Raw genomic sequence first — 18061 nt, forward strand, 5'->3', positions numbered from 1 at the left:
AAATAAATTGGAGTCAAGTATTGGTAAGAAAATCAGTAGCTGGGTTAGTTAAGGCACAGGGGTTCATTAGCTCAGTTGGCTGGACAGCTGGTTTATGACACAGAGTGACACCAGCATGGGTTCAATTCCTGAACTGGCTGAGGTTAGCATAAAGGACTCTCCTAAACCTCTCCCTTCACCTGAGGTGTGGTGACCCTCAGGTTAAACAACCATCAGTCATTTCTCTAATGACAAAGCAACCCTGTGGTCTGGGAGACCCTATGGTGACTTTACCTTAACTTAACATCTCATATTGATTGTTGGTGCAGTTTTTTATTTCTCTGTATTCTTTCCTACCGATCTCTGACCCCTATTTCCCATATTACAAATTTCTACTCTTCCTCTCTTTTTTACTCTAGACTTGTTTAATGGAGTTTAAATTCATTTCTAAAGTACCGTTGTGCTGCCATTCCCTTGCAATTAATTAATATTGTTCACCACTTCATGAGGTCACAGGGCATATTAAAGTTCACTTTTGAAGCGAAGTGCAATTGTTCTCCTGAAGGCAACATTGCAACTATTTTGCGCACACATTTATCTACAAACAGCTGTGAACTGGACAACTAGCTTTTTTTTCTTGTGACTCTTGAGGAATACATGTTGTCTGGAACACAGACTCTGGTAGTCTAAAGCTTGGGGTCACATTTACAAACTTAACTTTTTGCAAAGCACGTACCCATTCTGCATTTAGTCACCCCAATTTTAAAAAAAAGCAGTGAATGCAAAGTGCACATAAATAGCTATTTAATAGATCTCTACAAATGCTGCCAGACCTGCTGTGTTTTTCAGCAATTTTGGCCTTTGTGGCTCTTTAACTTGCTCACTTGTCATTTTAATCCCTGCTCTATATACAGTCTGATCATTCCTCCCTGCCCAGATTCCCCTGCTTGGCATCTCTAAACACTCCGAATTTGACAAAGGATCATCAACCTGAAACAGATGCTGCCAGAACTGCTCAGTATTTTAAGTATAAGTATTCAGCTCAAATCACTGGATAGTTTGTTTTGCTGATATGTGAATGATGAACATTGCACAGGATACTCTAAGAATTTTGAGTTGTACTTTGATTTACTTCAGTTCACTCTCTTATTTGAAAGATGGACCTATGCAGACCATCAGGACTTCAGTGCTGAATTAAAATGTACGGTAGTGGTGAGAAATAGATTCTTAGGAAATATCATTCGAATGTCTTTGTTTAGGTGAAATTTTAACATGTCTAACTCGCTGAGAGATAATGTGCATCTATAGTTTACAGGGCTGCTACAAGTGGCAAATCAAAGATGTTACTCCAGTTGAAATTAGATAAACGGAGTTTGAAGTGAAAACAGTTGATAACCATAGTACTGGCATTTTGACTTCTCATCGAAGGATTACTGCTCCTATAAATAATAAAAATTGAGTGATGTATGCACACAAAACTGGAGAAGCATTGCACAGATTATGTAAGAGAATTTGTAGGTACAGAAAGTACCCACTTAATATTGTTTCACTTTAACATTGATAAAATATTGTCAATGCATCCATTTAATGTTGTAAAATTCACTTGAACGAAACTTGTCCATACTTCCTGTTCTATGGTCAGCATGACACATGATCTTTTCCTTAATGCTTCTACTCTTGCTCTCAGTCCTGAAGTTCCTCTTTCCTCCGGCTCCCATGTATTCTTAACTTTTAAATTCATTTGGTATCCATTACACCACTGAGGACTACAGCTGCTCTATTACTCCACTCTGGTTTCCTTCCTGCTCCCATCCTCATCCCTCTTCTCCATTGCTGTCCTTCTCATCCTTTGTACTTCCCTTTAAGGTCCCAGTTTTAGGTGCCAGCACCACTAGCTGTTGCCACTCTTGTGGCTGCTAGCTCCCATTCCAAATTTGCACTCAGGTCCCGGGCTCCATCAAGTGGCAAAAGTTGTTTAGTGCCACCAGTCCTGGGACTTCAGTTGCTCTCCACAATAACAACCAATATTAGTTGAAGCCCTGTCAATGTAACTACACTGATGAATGTATTTTTTAATCATTTACAATACTTAAATTTTTAAATTTATTATTTTAAACTTTATTTTGTTAATGAATGTCACCACTTCAACTTATGTTTATATATGTTTTCTGCTGAGAAGGACACTGATGTTGGTGTATTGATAGTATCTCTGGACGAATATTCCAGAGGATCAGACCAGTGCTCTGGAATCATGGCTTCAAATGTCATGGCTGAAGGAATCTAAATTTAATAAATAGAACCTGGAATTGAAAGCTAATTTCAATAATGGTGATCGTGAAATCATCATTGATTGTTAGTAAAATACAATTTTGTTCACTAATGACCTTAGAATCATGGAATCACACAGTATAAAAGAGGTCCTTTGGCCCATTGAGTCTGCACTGACAAAAACTAAATCTACAATAGTTCCTCTTTCCAGCACTTGAAATTTAACCTTCAATGTTATATAATATCCAAGTACTTTTTAAAGGTTGTGAGGTTTCCTGCCTCAACTTCCCCCAAGATAGTGCATTCCAGATTCCCATCACTCTCTGGGTGAATAAAATTCCTCAAATCCTCTTTAAACTTTCTGCCTTTCACCTTAAAATTATGGATATTGACCCTTTAATTAAGGAACCAGCTGCTTCCTATCTACCCTGTCCATGCCCCTCAACATCTTATACACCTCAATCAGGTCCCCTCTCAGCTTTCTGTATTCTGAAGAACCCAAGTTTATTCAGCCTCACTTCAGCTCTAAACTGCCCCATCCCAGGCAACATCCTGGTAAATCTCCTCTGCACCACCTCCAGTGCAATTACATTCTTCCTGTGGTGGGTGACCAGAACTGCACACAGTACAGCTGTGGCCTAACCAAAGGTTTGTACAGCTCCAACACAACTTCCGTGTTATTGTAATCCACACCATGACTGATTGAGGCATGTGTCCCATATGTCGTCTTAACTACCCTATTCACCTGTCCACCTACCCTGTTGACCTGTCCTGCTATCTTCAGGGATCTGTGATCAATCTTAAGATCCTCTGTTGCCTGACCTTCCTCGTGCCCTTCCATTCATTGAGTGTTCCTTGTCATGTTACTTCTTCTAAAGAGCATCACCTGACACTAAGCAGGGTCAAATTCCATCTACTACTAATCTGCCCATCTGACCAATCTGTCTACGTGCTTCGTAACCTAAGATCTTCTTCCTCACCCAGCCAATCTTTGCGTCATTTGTAAACTTAGCTATCATCTCCCCCCCATATTTTCTTCTATATCAGTTATCATTCAGGGAAGGAAATCTGTCGTCCTTTCTTGGTTTGGCGTACATGTGACTGCAGATCTATTGCAATGTGGATGATTCTTAACTGGCCTCAAAAATGGCTTAGCAAGCCACTAAGTTGAGGCAGTGAGGGGTTGGCAACAAATTTTGACTTTGCCTGTGATATTCGTATCCCATTCTGGAATAAAAACATTTTAGTTAGTTATAAATTGGAAGATGCTAGTTATTTTGGCATTGAGGGTACATGTATGTTACAGTATTTCAAATTGTATATTTTATGGGCAAGAGATGTTTGAATGAACCTGAATCAAGTTTTTTTAACATCGATTCTTTCAGGCACCAGTGTAACACTTCAAGTTCAAATTTTCAGGAATGCTACAACAACAAGTATGATGATGGTTGGAACTATTTTTATACATTGTTTTTCTTTCTTTAGGCAGCTCAAGCCGTTTTAATATGCCTGTTCCAACTCAACACTCCAGAGTTCAGCATGCTGCTTGGAGCTCTACCAAAAACATTCCAGGATGGAGCCACCAAACTTCTTCAAACACATCTTCGTAGTTTAGCCAGCAGTACCCAGGTATTTTATGCGATAATAATTACAATAATTGTTACGATATTTGTGAGTTACCAAGCAATGAACACAAAAGCATCTGGTGGACAGCTATCAACTGCAAGAACAAAACTTGAATAAGCTAGCTTGGGTTATTATTGTTCCTGGCAATTTAGCACACTTCTTTCCAACGTAGCAGGTGATTTGTTAAACATTGTTTTAATTAAAACAGGCCATATTTGTCATTCACCAGTCTCATTTGAGATGGTTAATTTGACACAAACCGATTAAAATTACTATGTAAAAGCAAAGTACCGCTGATGCTGGAGATCTGAAATCAAAACAGAAAGTGCTGGAGAAATTCAGCAGGTCTTCAGCATCTGTGGAGAGAGAAATAGAGTTGTTCAAGTCCAATATGACATTTCTTCAGGAAGTTACAGGAAATATTTTTACTCCGTAGTATTTTGTAACAAAAGCTGACTGTGTGCTTCAGTTATATCTTGAATTATTCCAGTAGCCAGTCAAACATTTTTCCTTGAACAACTTTATTTTATTGAATTGATTTTCATTTTCTTCCTGCAAATTACTGAGATCAAAAGAACAATCTGACAAAATTCTTGCTTGACTGGATTTGAGCATCTCCTCACTTCTACTTTGGAGGGAAGACGAGAGGGAAGACAAGTATAATAACTTTACTTCTGTTACATAATGCATTTCTTTCTGTTGGAAGTAAACCTTAGAAGAGCTTCAGCCTTGGTTATTCATTATATTATATGGGCATTGTTACATATTTTGAATATTACAAAACTTTAATCAATCTCTGATGGAAACCCATCTTGTTGTTTCAAAACTCAGAAATATAGTAAACAGTGAGGACAATAGTAACAGACTTCAGGAGAACGTGGACATAGACTGGTGAGTTGGGTAGATACATGGCAGATGAAATTTAATATAAAATTGTGAAGTGATTGATTTTATAAAAAGGAATGAAGAAAGATGATAAAAGCTAAAATGGTACAATTTTAATGGGAATGTGGGAACTAAGTGTTCTTGAAAGTGGGCATGAATTATTTTTTGAAGGTGTCAAGACAAGATGAAAGGGATTTCGAAACAAACGAAATCTTGCGTTTATATTTAATTCTTCAGTTCATAAAGTTAAAGAAATGATGTTGAATCTTGATAAAATAATGCTAGGTCCCGGCATGGAATATTGTGACCAGTCTGGACACTACAGTTTAGGAAGGATATCAAGGCTTTTCTTTTGGGTGGGGGCATTGTCTGACAGAAGTGTTCAAAATTGTGAAGGGCTTTAAGAGAGTAAATAAGGAGAACTTATTCCAGTGAAATGCGGTTGGCTGCCAGAAGACAGGAGGTTAAGTTAGTGGTGAAAGGACCAGAGGATTTATGAGGGCTGGGATATCCATGGCAGGTTGCATGGCATCTCATGACCTTCCAAAGCCTGTCCACCATCTACAAGATATCAGTCAGGGGTGTGATAGATTACTCTCCACTTCCCTAAATAATTACAACTCCATAAACTTTCAAGAAGCTCACCCCTATCAAATGCACAGCAGCCTGCATGATTGACACCCTGTAGAGTTCCTTAAACATTAATTTTTCCACCTCAGGTACATAGTGGTGGCAGTGTGTACCATATGCACTGCAGCAATGTGTCAAGCTTCCTTTCACCAGCACCTGCCAAGCCCACAATCTATACCATTTAGAAGAACAGGTTGGCATGCACTTGGGAAGACCGCCACCTGCAAGTACTCCTCAGACAGTGTATTGTCTTGACTTGGAACTATATTGCCATTCTGTTATTGGATTCAAATTTTATAATTCCCTTCTTTCAATCACTTTCTTTGTACGCATACTGCATAAGCTGCAGCAGTTCAAGAAGGCAGGTTACCATGTCTTCCTAAAGGCACTTTGGCATGAGCAGCAAATGTTTGCCTTGGCAATGATGCACACTCACATGAACTGAAAAGAGGTTATTGGCAGCAAAGTTTCAGGTTTACCCCTCCCTTTTTTGAACAAAGACGTGATAAATGGGAACAATTTGAACCTTAAGATGTATCCCATCCTTGACTTAATGGTAGCTCCTCTTCATCTGTTTTTACTGTATTCAGTTTCTCCATTCTTCATAGTGAAGTTGACAGTATCCTTTTCGTGATAATATATGCAAAGTGGTTCTTTAGCACTTCAGCTACGCCGTCCGTCTCCACAAGAAGAGTTTTTTCCTTTGGTCCTAAATTGGCCACGCCCTTTCTTTAACATCCCTTTTGTTGTTATAGATTTATAGTGTGTCTGTACTAGCCCTCTCCTAGTCCAACTCCTGCCTTTTCAAGTGAGAAAGTGTAGGTGAAGCCTGTAGTGTCAGCTTACTGAATAGTAATGCAGGCTCTTGTGGACTCTGGATAACTTTTGCTCATTTTTCATATGTTCTGCATAGCTCTGGAACCTTCTGTCTATTCAGATAATTTTCTAAACATTTTTTAAAAGCCATGATTGAATCAGGCTCCACCACACTCTCAGGCACTGCAATTTAGATTGTGATTACTTGCTGCCTAAAAAGGGTTTTTCCTCATTACCTTTGCTTCTTTAGCCATCATCTTAAATCTGTCCCTATCGTTTTCAATCCTTCTACAATCACTTGGGTCCCAGTAATCCTAGACTATATTTAGGCTTGGGCTAATAAGAGGCAAGTGACATTCATGCGATGCAAATGCCGGGCAAAGACCATCTCCAATATGACAGAATCTTACCAATACCTGTTCATCATTGAATCCCCTATAAGCTGAATCCTGAGGTAATCTTTGACCGAAAATCTAATTGGATTTGTGACATATGCTATGCCAACAAAAGCAAATCAGGTACTCTGCAACAATGGGCTCACCTCCTAACACTCCAAAATCCTCCAAAGAGTGTGATCGAATACGGTCAGTTTGTCTGAATGAGTACACTGCAAACATGCTTGAAGTTTAACACAATGCAGTACAACACAGCCTGATGGATCATCACTCCATTCAAAAACTTAAGCAGTTAATTGTTTATCTAACAATGCATCATAACTGCAGTGTGTTCTATCTACAAGATCTACCACGTCAACTTACCAAAGCTTTTTCAGCAGTACCTTCAAGTTTCCATTCAGGTTACATTCCATGCTAACTGTGTCACTAGCAACTCTGTCACTAAGAATTCCTTCACTAACAGTAAAGTTTTCTTTTCAGCATACAGTTTGCAGTGGTTTGAAAAGCAGCTGTCTACCTCTTCCTCAAATGCAGCTAGGACTTGACAGTAAAATTTGATCTCATTAATGATGCCCATATCCTGTAAATAAATAATGTGACAACCAAGAATATTATATGCGTATTTTGTTTGAACCTTTGTCACTGACTACTGTCATCCCATGTGGCTACTTGTACCTGCAGCTCAGTTCCTTCATCACCATGCTCCATGCATTTACGCATATGCACTCCAAACCTATCTTAATGTACCTTATGTTTACCTTTTTTAATCCCACCTATTTGTGAACTGCTCCATGTTCTAATACTGTGTCATAGCCTTTTTGTGCACCTTCTTTGTTGTGCTTCATCCTGATACTTCTCCCCTTGCCAATTTAGTTTGAACTCTTTCCAATACTGTTTTAAGTCCCCACGAAAAAATTGCTCCCAGCCCTCTTGATCTGCAACCTATCCAACTTTTCAGGTTGCTCCTTTCCCCCAAACTGAAACTCTCCTGCTGCATCATGTCTTACTGAAATGTTACTCGTTGTATGGTTAGAGTTATGGAGGAAAGACTTGAAGATTTCACTGAAACTGAGTTGGTTGAAGGGTAGCCTGAAAGATATCTTTATTATTAGTAAGGCTTGGGTAGTTACACTGGTTGGTGAGACAATAACAAGTGGACAGCACCTAAGATAAATTACAAAAAAATATCTTTGTGCAGAATGAGTTGATGAAGCCCTAAGTATTTTTGAATGGAAATTGGAAAGATTCATGAAGAAGAGGAATATTGGAAAGAAACATGAGTTTTATCAGATGACGTTATCCATAAAACAGAAGGGCTGAAAGCCCTCTTTCTGTGCTGCAAGGTTTGACAGGATGAATCTCACATCCTCATTCTATACTTATGAGCTATTGTCAGTTAATTTTAGTTCTAACCTAGAAGAAACTGTTTTCTTGCCAAATCATCATCTTGTTATATGGGAAAGCAGGATAGTTGCATTGTATTATTTGATGTAACACTGTCAATTAATAATACTGAAACAGGATAAGCTATCACTTAGACAAGGATTAATCAAGAATGGTCAACGTGGATTTGGATTTCTTAAAGGACGACAGTGTTTGACCAACTTGATCAAACCTTTTGAGGAAGTAACAATGAGTTTTGATGAGGGCACTGCAGTTGATGTGGTCCACATGAACTTTGCAGTGCTTTGAACAAGGTCCCACATGACAGACTGTTTTTTCAAAAAAAAATCACATGAGATCCAGGGGAATGTAGCAAGCTGAATACAAAATTGGCTCAGTGGTATCATAGATTTCCTACAGGGTGGGAGCAAGTCATTCAGCCCATTGAGTCTGTGCTGACTCTCCGAGGACCATACCACCCAGACCTAGTCCCCAGTAGCCTTATTATCTGTAATCCTGTATTTTCCATGACTCATCCACCTAACTTACATATCTTTGGACTGAGAAAAGAAACTGGAGTACCTAGAGAAAATCCACACAGTCACGGGAAGAATGTGCAAACTTCACATAAACAGTCGCCTGAGGGTGGAATTGAACCCAGATCCCTAACCACTGAGCCACCATGTTGCCCTTTACTAGGAAACTAAGGGTAATTTTTAATACATAAATGTGTGGAGTATGGTAATGAAGGATGCCCAGCTGCAGGCACAAGTAGCCACATGTTTTTGCATCGAGAAGACTTTTCCTTAGATCCCTTGCTTTTGTGATGTATATAAATGATTTGGACATATGTGTAGGGAGACATGATCAAGAAACTTGCAGATGACACATTAATTGGAAACATGCTTGATAATGAGGAGGATAGGTGTGGATTGCAAGACAATATACATGGATGGTGAGGTGGGCTGAAAACGTCAAATGGAATTCAACCTGGAGAAGTATTAGTTGATGCATATGGGAGATGTCTGGATCTGCATCTCAAATCCATAACCTACAGGCCCACAAACCACATGCTAAAATGTTGAATTAGACTGGATGGTTTCTTATTTCAGCCAGCTCAGACCCCCACAATGGGCCAAGTAGCCTCTTTCTGTGCTGTAAAATTCCTGTGGCCTATACAGGCAATTAAATTGAATCCAATTGTAACCCAATGAGCTATAATAAAAATAATTTTTCAAGATGTATAGCTTTTATATGAAATAACATCATTTTTATTGGTAATGTTGCTTTAGATAAAAATGTTGGGAAATTGCTTTACTAAATTTTAATGGCATTTAACTTTTCTTTTAACTAAGCAGGGGTCTGGAAACAGTTCTATAACACGAAGCACACCACGTTCACCTGCAGGTTGGACCAGTCCCCTCACTTCACCAACAAACACAACTCAGAATACTGTACCACCAAGGTAATGTAAATTTAAGAGTAGATACCATTAACTTTTGATGAAGAAACTAGTATACTGCACTCAGATATCACTGAAGTGTGTTTGCTGCTCCAGAAATAAATTCTCACTAAATATTCATGTTGGTAGACAAACAGGAGGCTGGAAGAACACAGCAGGCCAGGCAGCATCTGGAGGAAAGGAGTAGTCAACATCTCGGAATACCCGAAACGTTGACTGCTTCTTTCCTCCAGACGCTGCTTGCCCTGTTGTGTTCTTCCAGCCTCCTGTTTGTCTACCTTGGATTCCAGCATCTGCAGTTTTTTTTTCTCTATTCATGTTGGTAGATTGAATTAGATTTAGTTGATTGATTAATATATCAAATAACAAATTTTTGAAAATCAACATTCGTGCTCCACAGAAATTATGCACTTCGGGAACTGCATAAATACATCAGAGTCAAATTTTGCTTTATAATATTTCTGTGAAATGATTTGGGACATTTTATTACACTTAAGGCATTGAATAGAGTGCAAGTTATTGCTCTTCAAGATCTTAATGGGGAGTTTAGAAGACATGAACCACTGTCATTAGAAGACTCAATGAACTGAGCTGAATTTAAATACTGGCAAAAATCCATAGTTCAACTGGGATGTTTCACATATTTGAAGCTTTCAAGTTAAGAATTTTGTCCTTCATACAATTGTGGCGCAGGCATGTGTGGAATTTCATATTTGACTACAATACAAAGGAGACATATAACAGCTTTTCATTTTATCTTTATCCTATTCTTTAAGACCTTTGACATCTGAGGGACGCAGGATTTGTTAGTTCCTTTTTCTTTAAGGGAACATATCTGTTTCAATCTCTCACCATCTCTTGCTTGAATGCCTGACAGAATGGCCTGGAATAGATGACTTTCAAGTAGCTGCTTCCAGCCCACTTTAACTAAATCATACCTCAAGTGAGTAAATTTAACTTTCCCCAATCAAGAGCCTTGATGTTGGCCTATCATTGCTCTTTTATATAGATCTAACGGAATTACGATCACATCCACCAAAATATTCCACAACAAATCCCTTCAAATGCCCAGCTTATTTCTTTAAACCTAAGTACAATACCGCTCCCTGTCTTAGTGGCTTCCTAAATACAGGTTATAGACATTTGTCTGAATGCATTTTGAGAATTTTGCTCCATTTGTGCCTTTCTCAGTTAATGTTAGGAGAGTTGAAATTCTCCATTCCTTAATGTACTGTTGAAGTGCCTCACTTACAGGGAAATGCTTCATACAAAATAGGAGACCTTTGGCATCTTGAGCCTGCTTCACCTTTTAATTAGATCACGGCTGATGTAGTTGTGTTACAAATTCTACATTCATATCTAACTGTGATAATTCAATACCCTTGCCAAATAAGAATCTATCCACATTTGTCTTCAAAATTGTTAATGACCCTGCTACACTGCCTTCTGAGGCAGAAAGTTCCAAGGTTGCAAAACCCTCAGAGAAAAACATTTTCCTTGATCATTTCTAACAACGGTCTGAAAGCTTATATTTTCATTTACTGATACAAGCTTTTGATTTCTGTATTTTCATTTGATTTCAAACTTCATAATGACTGCCATGAAGAAATTTGAACTCCTGCTCTGATTATTGGTCAAATAACATAACCACTATATTGCCATTGTCTTAAAAAAATGTCCAATCAGCAGCTTTCCTTGTTGAATAAAACTATGTTTCTGACAAGGTGGTAAGTGATTAATTTTTAAATTAGAAAAATAATGAGAAAGAACTTGAAATTATATAATGTCTTTCGTGGTCTCAGGAAGACCCATAAAGAATGGCTGGATGGTTGCAGCAGGTGTGGCGGGTATGAGAGTTATACTTTGAAATTATACTCTAGCCATGAACCAAATTTGCCATGAAAGCCATAAAGTTGGGAGCAGTGTATTAGCATGGATGGAGTTTTGGTTTATGGAGAGGAACCAAAGAGTTAGGAATAAATGGGTATATTTAAATTGGCAGGCTGCAATTCTGCAAAAATCAGTGCTGGGACCTCAACTGCTTACAATCTGCATAAATACATGGGATGAAGGAACAAAATATTTTGCAACTAACTTTGCTGATGATATAAACCTAGATGGGAAAAAAAGTTATTGGGAAGACAAAGACAGAAAAAGAATACTGGTAGAATGAGTGAGTGGCCAGTAAAGTGGAAGTTGAAGTATGGGAAAATGTGTTGTAAGAATAGAAAAGCAGAATTTTTTTAAGAAGTTGTGAGACTAGTAAATATTAATGTCTCGAACAATTGGGTATACTTATGCAACAAACACCAAATTGGCATACAGGTACAGCATGCAGTTATGAAGGTAAACTGCAAGTTGTTTTTAATTGCAAGTTTACAAAAATGAAGTCTCATTACAATTGTACAGGGCTTTTGTTAAAAACCGAAAGAACTGCAGATGCTATAAATCAGGAACAAAAACAGAAGTTGCTGGAAAAGGTCAGCAGGTCTGGCAGCATCTGTGAAGAAAAAAATCAGAGTTAATGTTTCGGGTCCAGTGACTGAAACGTGTTCTGAGAAGGGACACCAGACCCGAAACGTTAACTCTAACTTTTTCTTCACAGATGCTGCCAGACCTGCTGACCTTTTCAGCAACTTCTGTTTTTGTTCTTGGATTATTGTACATAGTTTAAATCTCCATATTTATGGAAGGATATGTTGCATTTGAGGCTGTTCAGTAAAGGTTCACAAGATTATCTCTTGAGGTGAGATACTGAAAAAATTCAGACTATACTCTTTGGTGTTTAGGAGAGAGACAAATAATCTTGTTGAAACACAAGATATTCTGAAGGGCTTGACAAGATAGGTATACATCATGAGGTTGCTTACATAACTGGGATATCTTGAACACCACACACACCAACAACAACAATAACAAAGTTGCTGGAAAAGCTCAGCAGGTCTGGCAGCATCTGTGAAGGGAAAAACAAAGTTAACATTTCAAGTCCAGTGACCCTTCCTCAGAACTGATGGTGGCTGGGAAAACATCAGTTTATATGCAGAAAAAAGGGGACAGGGATGGGCTGGAGAGTAAACGAAAGGATAGAACCTAAAGAGAGAGAGGAGCAGGTGGACAGAGAGTTGATAACGATCAGGCTGGGAGGGTGATTAGTTGTTAATGGGGACTATTAGTGACTAATAACAGGTAGTGTATAATGGCAGGCTATGTGGTAATAAGGCCTGGTGTGTGGGGTAGGGGGCTGGGACATGGGAGAGTTTAGGCCCTGAAATTATTGAACTCGATGTTGACTCCAGAGGGCTGTAGGGTCCCCAAATGGAAATGAGGTTTGTTCTTCTAGCTTGCGTTGAGTTTCGCTTGAACACTTGAACACCACCTCAGGAGAAGAGGCTGATAATTTAGTAATGAGATAAAAAGAAATTTCTTCGTAGTATGGTAGAATACTTGTGTCTTCCCTGGTTCTGTATAGGATCAATTATCAGGCTGACTACTTTTTAGTCAACTCTTTAATCTTATACAATCTTTTCTTGTTAGCTGTGATTGGATCACTTTCCTACTGTGCCCTTGTGCCTAACAGAATATAAAAACTTGCCATAAACTATGTATGTACAACCAAAAGATGACAAAAAATGTAGAGTCAAGGGAGTCATGGAGAGAGTGGTCCCTCCGGAAGGCAGATAAGGGTGGGGAGGGAAAAATGCCTTTGGTAGTGGGGTCACATAAGAGTGGGGAGTGTGTCCGCTCCACAGCCCCCACTAGCCCCATCACACCCAGCACTTTTCCCTGCAACCGCAGGAAATGCTACACCTGCCCCTACACCTCCCCCCTCACCTACATCCCAGGCCCCAAGAAAACCTTCCACATCAAACAGATGTTCACCTGCACATCTGCTAATGTGGTATACTGTATCCGCTGTTCCCGATGTGGCCTCCTCTGCATCGGGGAAACCAAGCGGAGGCTTGGAGACCGCTTTGTGGAACACCTATGCTCGGTTTGCGACAAATGACTGCACCTCCCAGTCGCGAACCACTTCAACTCTCTCTCCCACTCCTTGGACAACATGTCCATCCTGGGCCTCCTGCAGTGCCACAACGATGCCACCCGAAGGTTGCAGGAAAAGCACCTCATATTTCGCTTGGGAACCCTGCAGCCCAACGGTTTCAATGTGGACTTCACAAGCTTCAAAATCTCCCCAACCCCGACCGTGTCCTAAAACCAGCCCAACTTGTCCCCGCCTCCCTAACCTGTCCGTCTTTTCTCCCACGTATCTGCTCCTCCCACCTCAACCCCCACCCCCACCTCCTACCTACCAGCCTCATCCCCACCTCCTTGACCTGTTCATCTTCCCTGGACTGACCAACCCCCACCCTAACTCCCCACCTACACTCACCTTTACTGGCTCCATCCCCGCTTCCTTGACCTGTCTGTCTCCTCTCCACCTATCTGCTCCTTTATCCGTCTTCTGTCTGCCTCCCCCTCCCTCCCTATTTATTTCAGAATCCCCTTTCCCTCCCCCATTTCTGAAGAAGGGTCCAGACCCAAAACGTCAGCTTTCCTGCTCCTCTGATGCTGCTTGGCCTGCTGTTTTCATCCAGCTCTACGCCTTGTTATCTCAGATTCTCCAGCATCGGCAGTTTCTACTATCTCTTAACCCTTATTGAAAGAGCATTTGAATACAGGAGTAAAGAGATCTTCCTGCACTTGTGACGAAGCTTGATGAGATACCACCTGGAGTACTGTATACTTTGTCTCTCCTATGGAGGCTCGCTCTTTGAGTGAATTCAAAATAGAGATCAAGAGATTTCTAGGCATAAAAATATCAAAGAATATGGGGATAGGAAGGAATATGGCATTGAAATCGAAGATAAACCACAATCTAGTTGAATGGCAGCCTGGCTCAAAGGATCACATGGTCTACCCTTGCTCCTATTTCCCTGTGTTTCTAACCATTGATTCTTCTATTTAACCATGCAACTAAAGAACCTCATTCCTTCAACTGTTTGAATAAATATCTTCAGTATTCTCTCCAAGACCTTCAGATCCTTCCTAAAGCACAATGTTCATATTTAGATACAATGTTCTTTGTGGCCAAGCAAACATGTTTAATCAACAGAAAACTCCACAATAAAATTTTGACACTTCATACTTTTTGTTCTGTGAACAGTGCTTTTACCTATGACGCAGAGAACATGAATTCAGAAGAAATATACTGCTCTCTTCGAGGAATGACTGAAGCAATCCAGAACTTCAGTCTCCTTAGTCAAGAAGAAATGAATGAACCTTTGCGACGAGATTCTAAAAAAGATGATGATGGAGAACTGGTGAGTATTTTAACTTTTTCCCTTTAAAGGTATTTCATCTTACCTAATGTCAGCTTGGGAGCATATTTCTTAGACCAGTCAAAAATATGTAGTACTCTCACTTTTGTTTCTCTTGCACGCTGTCCCCCTTAAAATGGCTGGAAGTTGTAATGAATAATTGAAGTATAAGGTCAATTCCCAGCTCTTGTATCAAGTTAGTTGAGCTGAACCTGTATCTGAGGTGCTACCGATAGTATCAGTACTCCTGATAAAGAGTGGGAAAATCATCTAGGATTCTCCTGCAAACTAACTTGTATCAAATGTCACAATATATGGACTTCAGGTGAAGCTAGCATAATGCTTCACTATAATGCTTTCCACAAAGAAATAGCCTCACTTGAATTTTCAGTGCATTAGTATCCTTTTTAACCACAGGAGTTCCAAATATTTACATGATGCAAATGTTTTGGAAATGCTTTCCAGTACTTGTATGGTTCTGATGTAAATACCATTTACGGAATAATAGTGATAAATATTCCTTGTGAAATTAATTTGTCTTCTGTACAGGTGGAGTTTAAATTGTTTTGCAGTTTATCAAGATTAAAGTGCATTTCATATACTGAAGCCCTAATTAGTCTCTTTGAATAAAATTAATCTTCCATTACAATATTTACAAGGGCAATGTCACAACCATTAGCAAATTGAACAACGACTACATTTCACAGTATGTTTCAAAGCTATTTAAACTGCAGTATGAGAATTAAACAAGACATACATCATGTATCTGGGAAAGCCAGATAACTTGTTATCTTGCGGTGCTTTCCTGAAATAGAGCAGCAAATTCAAAAAGTTAATTTGTAAATAGTTTGAGCTTGAGAGACTATTTTTGACCACATAGATATCATTTTTAAACATAAGTCTATAATTTGGCTTATACAAGAATTATTTTACATGTACCTTGAATTTGGTAGTTGTAATGTGAGAGTACATAGCATGATGTGAAGATAAGTGGTCTTAATAAGACAGTGGTTGGCTACCCTTGGTAACTCATGGCAAGGTCTTCAAAACAAATTTTCTTCAAATCAACCAGCTCATGTACAACTGCACAGCAAGTTAGATTTAGCCCACGGGCTTGGGAAATTTGACAGTGATCAAAATAGTTCATAAATATCTAGATGACCCTGAGCATCATCTGAATGGAGACAATATAATGCCAACATATTTAAATGTGCGTAGTGTTGAGCATTTTGAAAGGCTTTCATGTATTCCAGCAATGCAATCATAAATCAAGTAAATTGATGTCAGTATTGTGGATATCTTGTTTTTCTTAATTTAATAAGGAATTATAATCTGTGTGTGCTTCTCTCCTGCCAGTTATTTTATGTATACTGTTTCAAATAGCTTCCTTGTGGCTGTCAAACAATTACATTTTGACAGAGCAGTTCTCCAATTTAAATACTAAGAACAGGTATCAGTGGAGTAGAAAGAAGGAAGTTATTTCCTCTAATGGAGAATCCAACACAAGGGAGCATAAGTGTTTAAATTTGAGCTAGACTATTCAAGAGTGAAATCTGATAACACCTTTTCACATAAACAATGATGAATATCCAACAACTAAAGGATTTTGAGCTACTTAAAATTTTATAGACTGAGATCAACAGATTATTTTATTATTTTAGGGTAATAAGATCTGCAGCACAATCGAGTTAATGAAAGCTGAAGTACAAATCAGCCATAATTTAATTGCACGGATTTGAAGAGCTGAATGACCTGTTCCTGTCCCTATGATTTATTGATGGAGAACCTGCATGGTTTGCAGTCTCAGTTCTAGAGACTTAATGCATGGTTCAAGAACATGACTCTCATTCCTTTGTAATTTGCACAGGTGTCAAATTGCTATCTTGTCGTAGAGTTTCACAACACAGAAAGAAGCCCTTCAGTCAATTGTGTCTGCATCAATCACCAAGTATCTATTTATTTTAGTCCCACTTTCCAGCATTTTGCTGGTTCCTTGTAAATACTTTCTAATCAGCCTGTTCAGAGATATTATGCAACTCTTGATCAGGTGGGACTTGAACCTGGTTCTCCTGGTCCAGAGGCAGGGATGTGGCCAATGCACCACAAGAGCTGTCAGGCCAGTACCTTGTATGTTGTGGCACTTCAAGTGATCACTAAATGTTATTTAATGTTGTGATGATTCTCACTACTATCATTCTTTCAGGCATTGAGTTTCAGATACCCAGCAACCTCTGAATGAAAATTTTTCCTCAAATCCCCTCTGAACCACCTGCCCTTCACCTTAAATTGATGTCTGCTGGTTACTGATCCTTCTGCTGAGGGGAAATGATTCTTCCAATCCACCCTACCTATGCCCGTCATCATTTTGTACACAACTTTGTTCAATTATACAAGTGCATAAATAAGCTAAACCCAGAAAATTAAGTTATTTACTTCTCATAATATGCAACAGATTCTGTTCCCAACACTGAATGTTGACTACATTTATAAATTTATATTCCAAGCTATATATTCTCCCCTCAGAAGATGCATGCATATTTAGAAATAAATTGCTATATCCCAATAACATTGAAAATTACCAAAATACAGGTGCTTTCTACTATATCTCTGAACATGTCAAATTAACTATAACAACACTGTGTTCTAAGAAGAACTAGGAATGTCTAGAACAATATGTTGTGGAACCAACTTGGGAAAGAAGAAGGAGGCATTTGTCAGATGTAGACAACTGGGATCAAGTAAGTCTCTTGAAGAGTACGGGGGAGTGGGGGCATTCTTACGAGGGAAATGAGAAGGGCAAAAAAGGGATATGAGATAGTCTTAGCTTATAAGGTTAAGGAGGATCCAACGAGATTCTACGTGTACATTAAGGGCAAAAGAGCAACTAGGGACAGAATAGGGCCCTTTGAAGATCAACGAGGTTGTCTATGTGTGGAATCACAGGAGATGAGAGAGATACTAAACATATTTCTCTTCACTATTTACTGTGGAGAAAGACATGGAAGCTAGGGAACTTGGGGAATAAGTATTGGTGTCTTGAAAACAGTCCATGTTACAGAAGAGGAGATGCTGGAGATCTTACAATAGCATGAAGGTAGATAAATCTCTGGGACCCAATCAACTGTATCCTAGGACATTTGTCGACCCCTTAGCAGAGAGACTTGTATCATCTACAGCCACGGGTGAGGTGCTAGAAGGGTGGCTAATGTGCCTGGGAACTATTGACTGGTGAGTCTGACATCACTGGTAGATAGTAGGAACTGCAGATGCTGGAGAATCTGAGATAACAAGGTGTAGAG

At 39.1% G+C, this 18061-nt stretch overlaps 1 protein-coding gene across 2 annotated transcripts in view; it reads left to right on the plus strand.

Annotated features, from left to right (window-relative positions):
* Positions 1 to 18061, plus strand: part of LOC109920254 (CLIP-associating protein 2-like) — a 40952-nt gene that overhangs the window by 18068 nt on the left and 4823 nt on the right. Inside the window, exons 3-5 of one of the 2 annotated variants that reach the window (XM_048596414.1) lie at positions 3733 to 3876; positions 9338 to 9447; positions 14609 to 14765. In XM_048596414.1, the coding sequence (XP_048452371.1) occupies positions 3733 to 3876; positions 9338 to 9447; positions 14609 to 14765 (411 nt within the window). The remainder of the gene's footprint in view (positions 1 to 3732; positions 3877 to 9337; positions 9448 to 14608; positions 14766 to 18061) is intronic. The other variant, XM_048596415.1, reaches the window with a different exon arrangement.

Source organism: Rhincodon typus, chromosome 4, assembly GCF_021869965.1.
Source record: "Rhincodon typus isolate 14 chromosome 4, sRhiTyp1.1, whole genome shotgun sequence".
In the NCBI taxonomy this organism is placed as follows: Eukaryota; Metazoa; Chordata; class Chondrichthyes; order Orectolobiformes; family Rhincodontidae; genus Rhincodon; species Rhincodon typus.